This window comes from Haemorhous mexicanus, chromosome 27, assembly GCF_027477595.1.
Source record: "Haemorhous mexicanus isolate bHaeMex1 chromosome 27, bHaeMex1.pri, whole genome shotgun sequence".
Lineage (NCBI taxonomy): Eukaryota > Metazoa > Chordata > Aves > Passeriformes > Fringillidae > Haemorhous > Haemorhous mexicanus.
The window spans coordinates 5,317,174-5,331,960 of record NC_082367.1 but is presented as its reverse complement, the minus strand read 5'-3'; the positions used below and the strand labels follow the sequence as shown (position 1 = coordinate 5,331,960).

The 14,787-nt window shown below is 59.6% G+C and overlaps 2 protein-coding genes across 2 annotated transcripts; both read right to left on the bottom strand.

Annotated features, from left to right (window-relative positions):
* Positions 1-4,891: 4,891 nt before the first annotated feature.
* On the bottom strand, positions 4,892-6,168 carry NDUFS5 (NADH:ubiquinone oxidoreductase subunit S5). Its single transcript, XM_059868783.1, has 2 exons — positions 5,830-6,168; positions 4,892-5,155 (listed from the first exon to the last, which is right to left on the bottom strand). Exons 1-2 carry the CDS (start codon positions 6,043-6,045, stop codon positions 5,051-5,053), a joined length of 321 nt encoding a protein of 106 aa, XP_059724766.1. The 5' UTR covers positions 6,046-6,168; the 3' UTR covers positions 4,892-5,050.
* Positions 6,169-7,268: 1,100 nt separating this feature from the next.
* On the bottom strand, positions 7,269-14,064 carry AZIN2 (antizyme inhibitor 2). The gene is made up of 11 exons (XM_059868608.1): positions 13,515-14,064; positions 12,817-12,930; positions 11,554-11,728; positions 11,305-11,478; positions 10,534-10,706; positions 9,988-10,119; positions 9,409-9,574; positions 9,125-9,287; positions 8,808-8,920; positions 8,159-8,373; positions 7,269-7,859 (listed from the first exon to the last, which is right to left on the bottom strand). The coding sequence occupies exons 3-11, from the start codon at positions 11,650-11,652 to the stop codon at positions 7,718-7,720; spliced, it is 1,377 nt and encodes a 458-aa protein (XP_059724591.1). The 5' UTR covers positions 11,653-11,728; positions 12,817-12,930; positions 13,515-14,064; the 3' UTR covers positions 7,269-7,717.
* Between the last annotated feature and the right edge of the window lie 723 nt (positions 14,065-14,787).

The window sequence follows — 14,787 nt, the reverse complement described above, 5'->3', positions numbered from 1 at the left end:
TCCTCACCCTGCACCCCCATTGCACAGGGGGTCCCCCCAAACCCCCCAGCAGCTCCCCGCACCCCGCAGAGCCCCCCCGGCATCCTCCCAGCATCCCCGTTCCATCCTCATCCTCCGGATCCCCCCAGGCCCTGGGTAATTAGAGCACCCATCGATCGGGGATCGGGGCCAGCAGCCGCAGCGCATCGCGGGGGACACGAGCAGGGTGCGGGGACAGGCTCGGGGAGGTCCGGAGGGCCGCGCTGGGAGAGCCGTGAGCTGCCCAGGGCCTCACCTGCGGGGCAGCCGGGCATCCCAGCCGCAGCCGAATGTGTCCCAGTGCCAGCTGCGGCGCGGGCAGAGACACCAGGAGCAGCCCGAAGGGGTGGCGGAGCTGCAGGACAGCCCCAGCCGCCTGGCAGGAGTGAAGCAGGCTAAACCGCTCCGGCTGACGGCAGATCCAGCCGCCCCGCACCGACGGCGGCATCCAACGAGCAGCAGCGGCGGCGGCAGCTCCGTGCCACGGCCCCGGGCCAGCGCGGCTGCTCCCGCGGCGCCGCACGCGGCCCGGCCAAGCCCGGCGCCCCAGTCCCCCCGGGGTCTCGGCGCACCCGAGTGCCCCGTGGGCATCTCTCCCCCGCCGGTTTTCAGATCTCATCCCAACACTTCTGCTTCCCCGGTGTGTGTTTTCCTGAGTGCTTCCAGCGACGGGGTGGGACGCTGTGCAGGACACACGGCGTGGGGTGTGGTGACACCGGCTCTTGGACGCAGCTTGGGACGTGGCTGGAGAGGAGCACGTGTTGCCCTGCGGCCCTGCCCGCTGGGATGCAGGGATGGGGAGGGAGCACTTGGCCAAAACCCGCCCGGGTGTGGACACACCGGTGGGGTGACCCCACAGATGCAGGGGCAAGGCCTCGAAGGCGTGAACTCCAGCTGGGAATGAGTTCTGGGACCTGGGAACCCTCATGGGCTGCAGCCAGGCCAGACTGGTGCTGGGAAACTCAGGGCAGAATCAAGGGTGCACTGGAAAAGGGTGTGCTTGTGGGCTGGCACCAGTCCCACCACCCCAATGACAGGTGACAGTGACAGGGCCATCACCCTGGTGCCACCCTGACACTGCTTTCTGTGCACACCCTTGGAGCATGCGGCTGGGTCCGTATTGGACACTGATGGATTAACGCACTCAAGGGGGGTCTGTGGTTCCCATCGCTATGGGGAACCCCAAAACCCGTGAGAGAGGAGCAGGGGAGGCTCATCCCGGCAGAGCCGGCGGCCCCAGAGGCGCTGGGAGGAGGGAAGTGCCTGGAGAGCCAGACGCTGCCGCAGCGCCGTTCCCAAAGCTCCCGGACGGGTTGGGCGGCTCCGCCGCGTGTCTGCAGCGCTGCCGGCCCCGAGAGCGCGGCCACGGCCGGCCCGGCCCCGGGCACACGCTGGGAGGATGCTGTGACACCCTCGGTCACCCCTGCTGCCCGCCTTGGTGACCGGGCACCGCTCGCCCTGGGGACAGCACGCAGGGTTCACAGCCCGGCCGGCTGCGGGAGGTCCGGGGCTGGCTGAGGAGGTGACGCCTGCCTTTGTCACCCCGTGTGTCACCAGCCGGGCTCCAGCCTCCTCCCTCACGGTGCTCTGGGAGCTAAGGCAGCCGATTCCAGCCGTGCCGAATCCCAGGGGAGCGCGGGTGGCTGGGAGACCGCGCCCGCTCCAGCCTGCGCGGATCTCGCACCCGGAACGCGCTTCCCGAAATCCCTCGCAGCGCCGGGAGCCGCTGGATTATTTGTGCTGCGAATCTGGGTTAGGATCGTGTCGTGTTTTGCCGACGTGGAGACAGGGAATCGTTATTTCGGGAGGAAGGGGGAGGCAGGTCCTCCCTAAATCATTTCATTTCCCTGCTCTGTGCTGCTCAGCAGGATTGAGGGGACTCCTGGGACCCCGAGTGCCGAGACCTTGGACATCCACAGGGATGCAGGGAGATGTCTCCTGGTGCAAATCAGCCAGAACCCGGCTCTGCCCCAAGAACAGTCCCCTCTCCCTCATTAAAACCTTCTGCCCAAGCCCAGGGCTGAAATCTGCCTTTTCCCTTGACTTTTGATAAATTATTCATCTCCTGAGAGTTGTTTGTTCCCCCTCTCCGAGGCAGAGAGGAGCTGCAGATGATGCACAGCACATCCAGGGCTGTGGGAGCTGCAGGAGGTGGGGGCTCATCCCCATCCCAGACCCCAATTCCCAATCCTGGGGCCTAAGAGTTGTAGGAAAACGGGAATGAGGGGCAGGGGGGAGGGATGGTGCTCTGCCCTCACCGGCTCCTGCCCAGCCAAGGCCCTGTCCATGGCAGAAGCAGCTCCCCATGGAGATCTCCCACCCCATCCCAGCCCCGGTGCCTCCCACCCAGCTGGGACGTGGCATCACCCCGTGCCAAAAAAGCGACAAAAAAGGCAAAGAGCAAAATATAAATTTGGAACTACTACAGGCTGCATATGGATCCTGTTCAGGCTTCGTGGTGAACCACACTGTGGAGCTGAGGATGCTCCAAATCCCTTTGCCCAGGGGAACTCGGTCAGGAGCATCGGATCCATTTTCGATCCCTGCTGCCCAGCCAGAGCCTCGGCCTCGGGCTCCTCCCAGCAGAGCCAGGAGGTGTTTTCATTTTAATCTCTCCATAAATTTGATTGTTTTCATCAGGTCTTTGATTATTCCCTTTATGGGTGAAATACTTGACAGAGCTTTTAACTCAAGCAAATGGATCCTCCTGGCTGTGGCTGCGATCACCAGAGCAATTTGATTTTGAAGGGATCTAAAGAGCCCCTCGGGAGCCAGGAGTGTTCAGATCCATCCCAATATTTCCTCTGACATCTGCATGGGATGAGTCACGCTCCACACCAGCGTGGAGCTGCCAGGCTTTTTGCTGAGCCTGGTTTTTTTCCTTCCTCTCCCTGGAAAAGCAACACTTCTAATCAAAACATGGGTTTTTTTTCCTCAAAATTCCTGGGAGCACCGGCCCGTGCTGCTGTGTGGCTCTGGGTGCCACCAGCCCTGACATCCAGCTTGAAAGAAAGTTGTGATGCCACTGGCAAATTCTCCACCAGAAAAGTCATCCCCAAAGTCTTCTCTGCACTCCTCCACCAGTGCACATCTCTTTGGGAAAGATAATTGATAATAATTAATCATCACCCATAACGAGTGATTGCAAGTGTGGAGGCTCATGAAGGTTTGTCCTCCTGGCTGCCTCCATTTCCCAAATTTCCATCCATGGCTGAAAGCCAGGGATTGCCCTGGAGAGTTGCAGGGTGGTTTGGTGAGGGATCAGCTCCTGGAATAGCTCAGCCCTGCTCAGACCTTCTGGGAGTTCCATGTGGGTCCCCATGTCCCCCTGCCACAGTGCCACCCCCTCCCTCCTTCCTTCTCCCCAAATCCCCCTGGGACAGTTCACTGAGGATAAAGAACTCCAGTGGCTCCGTGGCACTGCTCAGTTTCCATCCCCAGCACCATTTTCTTTCTTTATCCATCCCTTATTTGTTCTGGCAGCTCTGGAGCCTCCCCAGCCCCTTTCCACCTGAAGCCATTCCCTTTTCCTCACGTGGTTCCCATATTTTCCCTGGGTTTCCCTCCTCAGAGCTCCTCCTTGCCCATTTTTACAGCTGGAATGCTGAGATCCATGGAGCACTGATATCCTGATGGTGGTTTTCCTCTGCTCAAACTCATCAACACCAAAGTTTTCATATTTAAAGCAGCAATCAGAATCCCTGAGGATTATCAGTCTCCATCAGTTACTGCAAGAACAGCCAGGAATTAGCCAGGATCCAGCCAGGATGGGGTTGTGGGTCATTTACTTCTGCTTTGGGCAGGAACCAGGAGAAAAATATCTAAATTGATGAAAAAAAAAAATTTAAAAGGACATTATTTCCAGAGTTATCTAAATTAGAGGTAACACAAATGGCAGAGTGTGATCAGCAGTGCCAAACCAAGGCAGACACAGGGAAGAGCCAGTCCTGGGACAGGGATGTGCCCCTGGCTCAGAGGATTGAGCCCAGACTGGGAATTTGGAGCTCTCCAGTGCCACCCTCCCCCAGTGCCTGCCCTGCCAGGGAGAATGGTGGCTGTGACTCAGGCAGAGCACAGGGAATCCATCTGGGCTGGAGCAAAGGATCCATCTGGGCCTGGGGGAAGGGACAAGCCTCGGGCAAGGCTGGTCTGGGGGGAGCTGAGGGACAGTAGGAGCAGCAGAAATCCCAGGGAAAGCTCAAATCCTGCTGGGATGGCTCCTGTGAAATCCAGGAAGGGCTTTCTCCAGTGCACTTTGTTCCAAGGGGAAATAGCAGAGTTCTCCTGCCTCAGATTCCTGCCCTTGACACCCTGGGGTGGCTCAGAGCCCCCAAAACCAGCACCCAGCTGTGACCCCTCACATCCAAGGGCTCAGCAATCCCAGGGGCTGCCTGGAGTCAGGGATCCAAGGGATTCATGCCCCAGGAAGCAGGGGTCTGGAATGTCCCTGCCTCCTGGAATGTCCCTTGTGTCACATCCCTGCCCCCAGAGGTCATGCTGGGCTCAGCCTCTGCCATCCCAGCAGGGGGATTTGGGGTCAGGAATCTCCCAGCAAAGATCCAGCAGTATTAAAAATGTGGATTAAAGCACAGAGCTGGCCACTCTCCACTTCCAGGGACCCTCCTCCATCAGTGCTGCTCCAAAACTGAGGGAATGGAAGGAAAAACTCTCCTTGGGAGGGACAAACCCCCTGGGCTGTGCCAGGGTCTCCATGGATCCTGCTGGAATATGGGATTTCAAAGCCCCCAGAGAGGAAATCTGCCTCACACACACTGAAAAGCCAGGAGAGATCCTGAATCCATCCACTTCCACTCTGAATCCGTGTGGAAATGGGGTGTTTTAACCCAAAAAAAAGAGGAGACAGAGGCAAGGAGACATTCCAAAGGGATATTTACTGCCCCAGCAATGCCCCACCTGAGGCTGCTCCCCTCCAGCCACAGCAGGGCCCCTGCCCCGTGCTCTGGGGGTTTTCTTCCAAGAGGAAATTTTCTTCCATGAGGAATTTTTCTTCCAAGAGGAGTTCCAGAGGCAATCAGGGCCTGGGATCCTCCTTGCCCATGTGATGCTCGGGGGGTTTGTACTTCCCCTGCTTGATCATCCTGTCCCGCTGCTCCAGGATGGTCCGGAGCCGCTGAGTCTGCCAGGGACACAGGGGGGTCTCAGGGGGTCCCCAAGGCAGGTGCTGGCAGCCCCCCAGATGTGGAGCCCACACTAACCCCGCCCTGGGGCTCCTCACTCCAGTTTGAGGCTCTTCTCAAAGATTTTGGGGCTTTCAGGACGTGCTGTACTGATGAGATTTGGGTTTCCAGCCCCGTTTCCTGACCAGGATTTTGTCCTGGGTGTGGATGCTGCTGGTGGAGCGCTGGGGGCAGGGACAAAGGTCTGCTCCACACTGCCCCAAAACATGGAATGGTTTGGTTGGGAGGGAACTAAAATCCCACCCAGTCCCACCCCCGTGGGCAGGGACACCTTGCACTAACTAGATTGCTCCAAGCTGGCCTGGAACTCTTCCAGGACCGGGGCAGCCGCAGCTTCCCCGGGCTCCTGCAGCCCCCACAGCCCCGGGGGAAGGGGCTGCTGCGGGACCAGACCCCCATCAGGCTGGGAACGACCAGGCAGCGCTCCCACCCTGGGCTAGAGCCCCCTAACCTTCCCCAGAGCATGGCCAGGACCCTCCGCATCCCTCCCCAGCCTGACCCAGCACCTCGAGTACCCCCAGCCCGCAGCTGGTTCCCCCCTTTGTCAGGACCCCCAGACCCCCAGACCCCCCGTGTCCTCCCAAGGCCCCGCCGTGTCCCCCCGCTCACCCACCAGCTTGGTGCGCTTCATGCACTCCATGAAATCCTCGTACTCGAGCTGACACTCGCGCCGGGCGCGGGTCTGGCCCAGCCCGTGCCCGCACTCCACCCACTCGCGCTCGAAGGCGTGGCAGGCCGCGGCCTGGCCGTGCGGCTGCGGCATGCTCTGCCGCAGCAGAAAGCTGTCCACATCGACGCCCAGCTGCTTCTGCAGGCCCCAGAACGGCATGGCTGCGCTCCTGTCGCGACACGGCCGCTGTCGCGCCGCCGACACCGCCGCCCCCCCTCACGGGCCCGCCGCCGTCCTTCACGGGCCTTTCGCGACGCCCCTGCCGTCAAGCGCAACCGACGGCGCGGCACCGCGTCGCGCTCTACGGCTGGGCGGAGCCAGAGAGAAGACCGGCACCAGCGCCCCCCTCCCGCCCCGCCCCTTATTGTAGCGCCCCTAGCGGATTGGAGGACTCGCTGTACGCCGCGCCCCAGCGCCCTCTGGCGGCCACGGTGCTCATGGCTCTCCCAGTGCCCTCCCAGCGCTCCCAGTGCCCTCCCAATGCTCCCAGTGCCCTCCCAGTGTCCTCTCAGTGCCCTCCCAATGCTCCCAATGAACCCAGTGTCCTCCCAGTGCCTCAGAGTCCTCCCTCTGTCCTCCTCCCAGTGCTCCCAGTGCCCTCCCAATCCTCTCAGTGTCCTCTCAGTGCCCTCCCAGTGTCCTCTCAGTGCCCTCCCAATGCTCCCAGTGCCCTCCCAGTGTCCTCTCAGTGCCCTCCCAATGCTCCCAATGAACCCAGTGCCCTCCCAGTGCCCCAGAGTCCTCCCTCTGTCCTCCTCTCAGTGCTCCCAGTGCCCTCCCAATCCTCTCAGTGTCCTCTCAGTGCCCTCCCAGTGTCCTCTCAGTGCCCTCCCAATGCACCCAGTGCCCTCCCAGTGCCCTCCCAGTGCCCCAGAGTCCTCCCTCTGTCCTCCTCCCAGTGCTCCAGTGTCTTCCCAATGCACCCAGTGCCCTCCCAGTGCCCTCCCAATGCTCCCAGTGTCCTCCCAGTCCCCCAGTGTCCTCCCAGTATCCTTCTCCCAGTGTCCTCTCAGTGCTCTCTCCGAGTCGCCAAACCTGGACATCAAGGGTCGTCTGACCAATGCACCCCCACACAGCTCCCAGTGCCTCCACCTCAGTGTCACCCAGTGTCCCATTACTCCAAAAGCATCACATTCCCATGATCCGAGGTCCTCCCAGTGCCCCCCACCTCTCCCAGTGTCCCCCAGTTCTCCCAGTGTCCCCCAGTCCTCCCAGTGCCCCCCAGCTCTCCCAGTTCCTGGCACAGGGTGGGGAGGACAAGCCAGGGGCTTCCTCACCCAACCTCTCAGGCCACACTGGGCTACCAGTGATCACCATCACTCCTAAAAACAGAACCCAAACCTGCCAAACCCCTTTGGAAGGCACTGGGACACCACAGGAGCTGGAGGAGCAGGATTTATGGGACAGGATTTAATTCCAAGTCCATGAGAACAGAAGATGCCATCCTGATGCCAGAGGCAGGATGGCATCTTCCCCCTCCCTGGCACTGCCATGGGATCCTTTCATCCTCTGGTACCACCACAGGACCTCTCCCTTCTGGTACTGCCAGGGGACTTTTCCAGCTGTGGATTTTTAGGATGTAGAAATCCCACTTTTCCTGCTGGAGGATTTTTATCCCTCCAGCACCACCGTGGGACCTTCTCCCCTGGTGCTGCCATGGGATTTTTCCCACCCCAACACCATGATGGGACATTTCCCACCCCAACACCATGATGGGACATTTCCCCTGGTGCTGCCATGGGATTTTTCCCACCCCAACACCATGATGGGACATTTCCCCTGCCAGTACCACCACAGGACCTTTCCCACCGTGGCTCCTTCCCCAGACTGCTCAGATGATGCCAGCTGGAGCGAAGACAGGGGTGACACAAAGTGTCTCTGCCATCTCCCAGCCACAGGACAGGGGGGTGCAGAGGCTCTCACGCTCATCTTCTGTCTGGGGTGGCTTTCCCTGGAAGAGCTGGATGGCTTTCCTGCAAGGGGAGCCAGGGGAAGGAGCAGCCCCTTGAGAATGGGATGGAGGCACACCAGAGCTCTCCTGTCCCCCAGAACGACAGCCAGAGCTGAGCTGGCTGTCTGTTCTCCAGTGAAAAGCTGCCTCAAATTTGATCATATTAAAAAAAAATTGGATTTTTGCCTCTGAGGCCATGATTTCACCCTGAATTTCCAGGTTCTGGGACTCAGCTTTCCCCCTGTCCCTTCCCCAGGTGGAAGAGAAGCCAGCACCTGGCACGGGACCCAGCCCTGCCCTCCCACTCTGCCCATCTCTTACCAGGCCATGCGGGACATGGCGTAGGTGACCCGTGCCTGGTCCCCAGCTGTGAGCAGGGCTGATGCTGGCATGGTGTAGGCTCCCATGTCCCCAAAGAGCAGCCAGTCCCCCACGTGCAGCTGGGGCAGCTCCAGCCCGTCGGCGATGCGATCCTCGCCGTGCCCCGGCGGGCCCCGCAGGCTGCTGCTGTGCCAGGGCTGCTCTGGGCACGGCCTCTGCAGGAGAAACACGGGCTGGGCATGGCCCAGGGGCACACTGAGCCCCAAATTCAGCCCCACAGCCTGGGTGCAGCTTCTCCTGTAGCAGGGGGGTGGCTGACCCAATGTGAGCGACATCCTGAGCTGTCCCCAAGGGTCTCTGTGGGATGAGCATGTCCCCATGGCACATTGACCCTCAAATTCAGTCCCACAGACTAGGTGCAGCTTCTCCTGTGCCAGGGAGGTGGCTGACACAATGTGAGGGACATCCTGAGCTGTCCCCAATCCAGGTGAGCCCCTCACCATGTCCCCATGGCACATTGAGCCCCAAATTCAACCCCACAGCCAAATTCAGCCCCACAGCCTGGGTCCAACTTCTCCTGTAGCAGGGGGGTGGCTGACCCAATGTGAGGGACATCCTGAGCTGTCCCCAGGCCAGGTGAGCCCCTCACCTTGTGCAGCCGAGGCCTGGGGCAGGGGCTGTCGAACAGGAGGCAGCTGAAGGCACCATAGATGCCATCACTGAGGTGATAGACCAGGCTCTTCTTGCTGCCACACTCTTCCTCTGGAAAGGAGTGGGGAGAGGGCTCAGAGGGGCTCAGGGACACAGGGGACACATCAGGGAGTGGGGAGAGGGCTCAGGGACACAGGGGACACAACAGGGAGTGGGGAGAGGGCTCAGAGGGGCTCAGGGACACAGGGGACACATCAGGGAGGAGGCTCAGGGGTGCTGAGGGACAGAGGGGACACCCCCTGCTGTCACACCTACCATCAGAGCCAGGCTGCTCCACAGGGATCTCCTCCAAGGCTGTGATGCTGACAGCCAAGGTGAAGGCAGAGGTGACATAATAACGCCCAGGCCTGGCAATAATGTCCACCCCACTGCCCTCAGGGAAGTACAAATCCAGGGCAGAGTTTATCTCAGCAGCGATCTGTGAGGGAAGAAAAAGAACCTTCCTCTTGGTTAGCTGGGAATTCTGCAAAGAGCCAGACCCAGGGAGAGCTTCCAAGCTCATTCTCTGCCTGCTGAGGGTGGGTGTTGGAGGTTTGTACCTCTTCCAGCGGGGCTCTGGTGTCCTCAGTGGCAGGGAAGCCCCCCCCGATGTCCAGGAGGTGCATGTGGTGTCCCAGCTCCGTGCCCATGTCAAACACCAGCTGTGCTGTGGCCACAGCCTGGGCCCAGGCCTGGGGCTCCAGCCCACGGCTCCCGAGGTGGAAGCTGAGGGCACAGACCCCATCTCAGCAGGGTTTGATCACCCCCAGAGCAGAGGGGACACGGCACTGGGGGTGTCACTCACACAGCTTCCCACACACCATGCCAAGCTAGACCCACAGAGCCCCACAGAGCCTTTCCTAGGGTTAAACCTGCCCCAAATTGGCCCCAACAAAATCAAATCCCTGCCTTCACCTCACCCCCAAGCAGAGCAGCTGGAGCACTGACCCAAGCCAGACCCACAGAGCCTTTCCTAGGGTCAAACCTGCCCCAAATTGGCCCCAACAAAATCAAATCCCTGCCTTCACCTCACCCCCAAGCAGAGCAGCTGGAGCACTGCTGTTCCAGAGGGGCAGAGCTCCCCAGATTCCCATCCAGAGGGGCTGAGCACCCCTAGGGAAGGAGGCCCAGGGCTGTACCTGATGCCAACCACCTCCACAGCCTGGTCCTTTGCTGCCTGCAGCAGGTCCCGGCAGGATTTCAGCGTGGTCCCAAAGCTCATGCTCGGGTGGGCAGCAGGGATGGAGTCAGCAGTGATCCCCAACAACATCCTGCACAGCAAAGCCACGCTGGGTTGAGGGGTCTCAGAATAACAGGATCATGAAAGGAAAAGCCTTTGAGGGCTGGAAAAGCCCTCCAAGATCACTGAGTCCAAATATTAACCCCAACTATTAAGTCCAGCACTAAACCACGTCCCTGAGCACCACATCTACAAATTTAATGAACATTTCCAGAGAAGGTGATTCCACCCCTTCCCTCGGCAGCCTGTTCCACTGCCTGGTCATCTCTTTAGTGACCAATTTTTCCCCATATCCAATCTAAACCTCCCCTGGCACAGCTTGAGGCCATTCCTCTTGTCCTATCTCTTGGGGGAAGAGATTGACACCCACCTTGTACAACCCCCCACAGCCCCCTGCCCATCCTTTCCTCCAGCACCCACTCCAGAGGCACTGCCAGACACCCACCTGGCACGGGGGTGGCTCCTGGCCACCTTGCTCAGCTCCACCTCGTTGTCAAAGGCCATCAGCCTGACCCCGTGGGTGGCTGCATACCTCAGGTGGGCCACCTGCTTGCAGGGGCTGCTGTAGAAGATCCTGTCTGGTGGCACCCCAATGCCTTGCACCCGGGAGATCTCTGCCTGCAGGGAGAAGGGGACACGTGCAGCAGGTCCCCAGGAGCTGGGTGGGGACCAGCCACCAGCTCTGGGGCTTGGCCAGCTTGCAGCCTGGGCTTTTCCAAAGAAATCTACCAAAGGGATCACAGTGGACTTTGTCCTGGCATGGACAGGTTTAAAAACACCAGGAGAATGGGAGAGGAGACAAGTGGGTTTAGCAGGCCTGGGCTGACTCCTGGTCTGAGCTGTGACCACTCTTGCCCTTTCTCCTCCTGTCCTTTCTCATCCTGTTTAATTACATAAAAGTGATTTAATTTTGCCTCCTCCCTGGAAGTCTGGCTGTTAAAAATGACAAGCAGGAGGGAGTAAAAAGCTTTAGGCTCAGCCCTGAGGACACCAAGAGTTGGACAGCTGTGGCAGTGACACCCCAGGGATGTGTTGTGCCACCAGCCAGGACAGCAGCTCCAGGGACAGGAACAGGGACACCACAGATGGGCTGTGACAGCAGAGGGACACTCCTGCCCCTGAAAATGTCACCTAGAGCACAGACTTAGAAAAGGAGGGTGAGCTCTGCCACTCCCCCACAAACATTTCCCCTGGAGCTGTCCTCCCAGAGCCCTACCTTGTTGGCACAGGCAAACCCTGCCCCCAGCTCTGCCAGCAGCCGGATCACCCCCTCGCTGCCGTTGCATTTCACTGGGAAATAGGGCTTCACCCGGGGCAGGGCCTTCAGGAAACACAGGTGCTTCTTCACAATGTCCCCGAGGTCTGCCACGAAGAAGGCCTGCTGGTGGCTCTAGGAGACAGCTGGAGTGAGCAGCAGCTCCAGGAGTGCCTTTTGCAAAGGCAGCAGCAGAGCCTCAGCCCTCACCTCTTGGCACAGCTCCCCCAGGAGGTTCTCCAGGAGGTCTCTGGTGGTGAAGCCCTCCTCCACCATCAGGAAATTGGATTCGTTCAAGTACCCGTTCATGGTGTGGTGTTCTGGGTGTGGGGATGCTCCTTTAAAGCCTCCTGGAGTAGGGGATGGATTCTAAGGATGAGACACGCTGTAAAAAGCAAAGGAGTATTTAGAGGAAGGGTCCAGAAGCTCCATCAGCATGGACCACCCATCCCACAGCCCGGGGTGCCCCAGGGTAGAGCTCTGTGCTGCTCTGCTCCAAACCAGCAGCTCAGCAGGGCCCTGCTGTGGGTTACAGCATCTTCCCTGGGGGAGGAGACACATTTCTCTGCAGTTCAGAGCTCTGCTTTGGCACACAGCAGCCCTGTCTCCATCAGCAGGCACCAGCACAAAGCCAAGTGCACCACAAAGAGCTGAGATGCCTCTCTAGGCCAGGACAGGCCCCTTCAAGCCCTGGAATGCAGCTGGATCTGCTGAGTGTTCAGTGGGGTGAACATCCCAGATGGATCCCACGCAGCTGAAGGCTCCTGGACCCACCTTCCCAGGGGAAAGCCCCAGGACAAGGGAGGCACAGCACAGGGCACTCCCTGGCACCATCCAGCCTCAGGACAGCCTGGAGCCCTGCTGTGGGTGCAGTTCCATGGCTGTCCCGTGACACAGGCTGTGGAACAAGGGGACAATTGAGCAGCATGGAGTTCTCTGCCTCATCCTAGCAGAGCTTTAGCTTTGAGCTCACACCCTGAGCTTTAACAATCTCCTGCCCTGGATCCAGCCTGGCTATAACCCAGGAGCTGATGAGCTAGCAGGGAACATTTCCACTCCAATAATCCAGGTCTAGCTCCAGGGCTCTTCCAGGAGCATGGTCTCTCTGATTTGAAGTGAGCAGGAGGCAGAGGTTTCATTTCTCAGAGCTGCACAGCCCCTCCTCCCCACAAAGACCTCCTGACAGCATTCCAGGGGGCACTGGGAGAAAGACCACGCTGACCCCAGAGCAGCAGGATGTTGTAATGCATTGAGCAAGCACCACCAGCCAATTCCAGAGACAGGAATGGGATGAAAAAACATGTTTTGAAGCTCTTAGAGCTTCATAAGCAGGAGAGGAGAGCAACTCCTTCAGCTTTACCCTTCAGTCCCCATCACCAAACAGCACCAGCCCACCCTGGTCGGGCACAGAAGGGATGAAATGGGTCACTCCTGTCAGAACTTGTGCCCCAGCCTTGGACATCCCCTCCTTACCACGGTCCAGTTGTCCCTCCCAGGTGTCCTGGTGTGCTGTCAGGGGGGCTCCCCGAGGAACACCGAGCTCCTGCAGCAGCCTGAGGTGTAGCTGTGCCTGGGGGTCCGGGGTCTCTGGGGAGAAGCAGTGCAGGGGCTTAGAGAGGGAGAGGGGCACTGACAGCACAATGCCCTTCACCCCCACCCCTAAATTAGCAACCACAGGCACCCTAGAGCTCCCTTCTCACTGTGCCAGGCAAAGCAACTCCCCCACAGCCCCCCCAAAAGCCCCCTTACCTCGGAAAGCATTTAAACAGATTCTGCCATGGGTATCCCAAGAGAATGAACCGGCCCCAGGGCTGGCTGTGTGCCCTGCCCCAGCTCCCTGCCTGTCCCGAGCCCCTGCAGAGGATGGGGGGGAGCTCTGCACCCCTTCTCTCCCAGCACTGCCTCCCTGTTCTGCCTCCCAACCGTAGCCATGACAACCAAATCCAGCCACCCCATTGGCTGAGCCGCCTCCGAGCATCCTTCATCCCTTTTGGAGAACGCTCTCGCTCCTCGCCCACCCTCTCCCGAGGCTGGGGCTGCCCCCTGCAGTCACCCCGGGCTCTCACCGCGTCCCCGCAGCTCATCCCCAGCCTGGCAGCCCGGCCCTGCCTCCCGCGGCTGCGCATCCTGAGCACCGCGGGGACCCTCGGGGGGAAGAGAGCCCGGAATACCTCGGAGATGCTGCTGCCAGGGAAAGCAGGCTTCCTGCAGATGAAAGGCTGAGCGGTGTTTGGCCGGGACTCCGCAGAGGGGGAGGGAGTTGGGAAGATGTCAGGGGCTGATCCTGCCCTTGCTGAGCTGCTGCTGGTTCTGGTGGGTGCCCCAGAGGCAGATCCAGCTCTGCCATCAGTGCAGAGGCTCTGTGTGATCTGTGAGACCTGGATCTTGGACACGGTGCCACTGCTCGGTCCCACAAACACGATGGGCTCAGCAGGGACTTTTTAACTCTTCTTCTTAAATGTGCAGGTCTCTGTCTGGTGCTGCTGAGGAGCCAATGTTCTGTCTGTGGAGAGGTGGCTGTCCCCACTGAGGGGGGAGTGAGCAGGACCAACCTTTCCTGGGTTTCTGTATTCAACACTGTGGTCTTGGCTTTGCCACAGACTCTGCTGGCAACCAGGGCCGAGGAAACTCTTGTCTGCTGTGAGATCCTGGCTGGTTTTGCCTGTGCTCTGGCCCATCCCCAGTGCTGGACTGCCCTGTGTAGGATGTGGGGACCATGCAGAGAGGCTGGGAGAGCAGAGATGGAGAGCCCTGCAGTGCCAGCCCCCCCGGATGTGCTGGGCAGTGTTGTGATGCACAGCCCACGCAGAGCAGGGCACTGAGCCCATCCCACACAACGCCAGGACAAGCACAGCACAGAATCACAGGATCAATTAGGTTGGAAAAGATCTCTGAGATCACAAACTCCAATTCTGACCAGACACCTCCGTGTTAACTGGCCCACAGCACCAAGTGCCACGTCCAGTCTTTCCTTAAATGCTTCCAAGGGTGGTGACTCCACCATTTACCAGGGAAGCCCATTCCAATGTCTAACCTTCCTGTGAAGAAATCCTTCCTAATGTCCAACCTTGTCCCCTTGTGTAGCTGAAGACTGTGTCCTCTTGCCCTGTCACCTGCTGCCTGGGAGGCAAGCCCTACCCCCACCTGGCTCCAAACTGCTTTCAGGTAGATGGAGAAGGATAAGGTCACCCCTGAACCTCCTTTTCTCCTGGCTCAGCTCCCTCAGACGCTCCTCATCAGATTTGTACTCCAGCCCGTTGCCCTCCCACTGGACACATTCCAGCAGCCCAAGGTCCTCCTTGAGCTGAGTGACCCAGAGCTGGACGCAGCACTCGACTTGGGGACAGCTCGGGGCAAACGCGGGGACACCGAGCGATCCACGTGGCGCGCAAAGCCCCGCCCACTTCCGTATAACCACGCCTACTTCATTCATAACCCCGCCCA

Bases quoted from the DNA above. Each gene is read 5' to 3' on its own strand.
- NDUFS5 (XM_059868783.1), bottom strand. From the start codon at position 6,045: ATGCCGTTCTGGGGCCTGCAGAAGCAGCTGGGCGTCGATGTGGACAGC. The intron at 5,156-5,829 runs GTGGGTGAGCGG...TGTCCCTGGCAG, and splicing joins GCATGAAGCGCACCAAGCTG to ACTCAGCGGCTCCGGACCAT.
- AZIN2 (XM_059868608.1), bottom strand. From the start codon at position 11,652: ATGAACGGGTACTTGAACGAATCCAATTTCCTGATGGTGGAGGAGGGC. The intron at 10,120-10,533 runs GTGGGTGTCTGG...TTTGCTGTGCAG, and splicing joins AGGAGCCACCCCCGTGCCAG to GATGTTGTTGGGGATCACTG. The intron at 9,288-9,408 runs GTACAAACCTCC...CTTCCCTCACAG, and splicing joins CCAGAGCCCCGCTGGAAGAG to ATCGCTGCTGAGATAAACTC.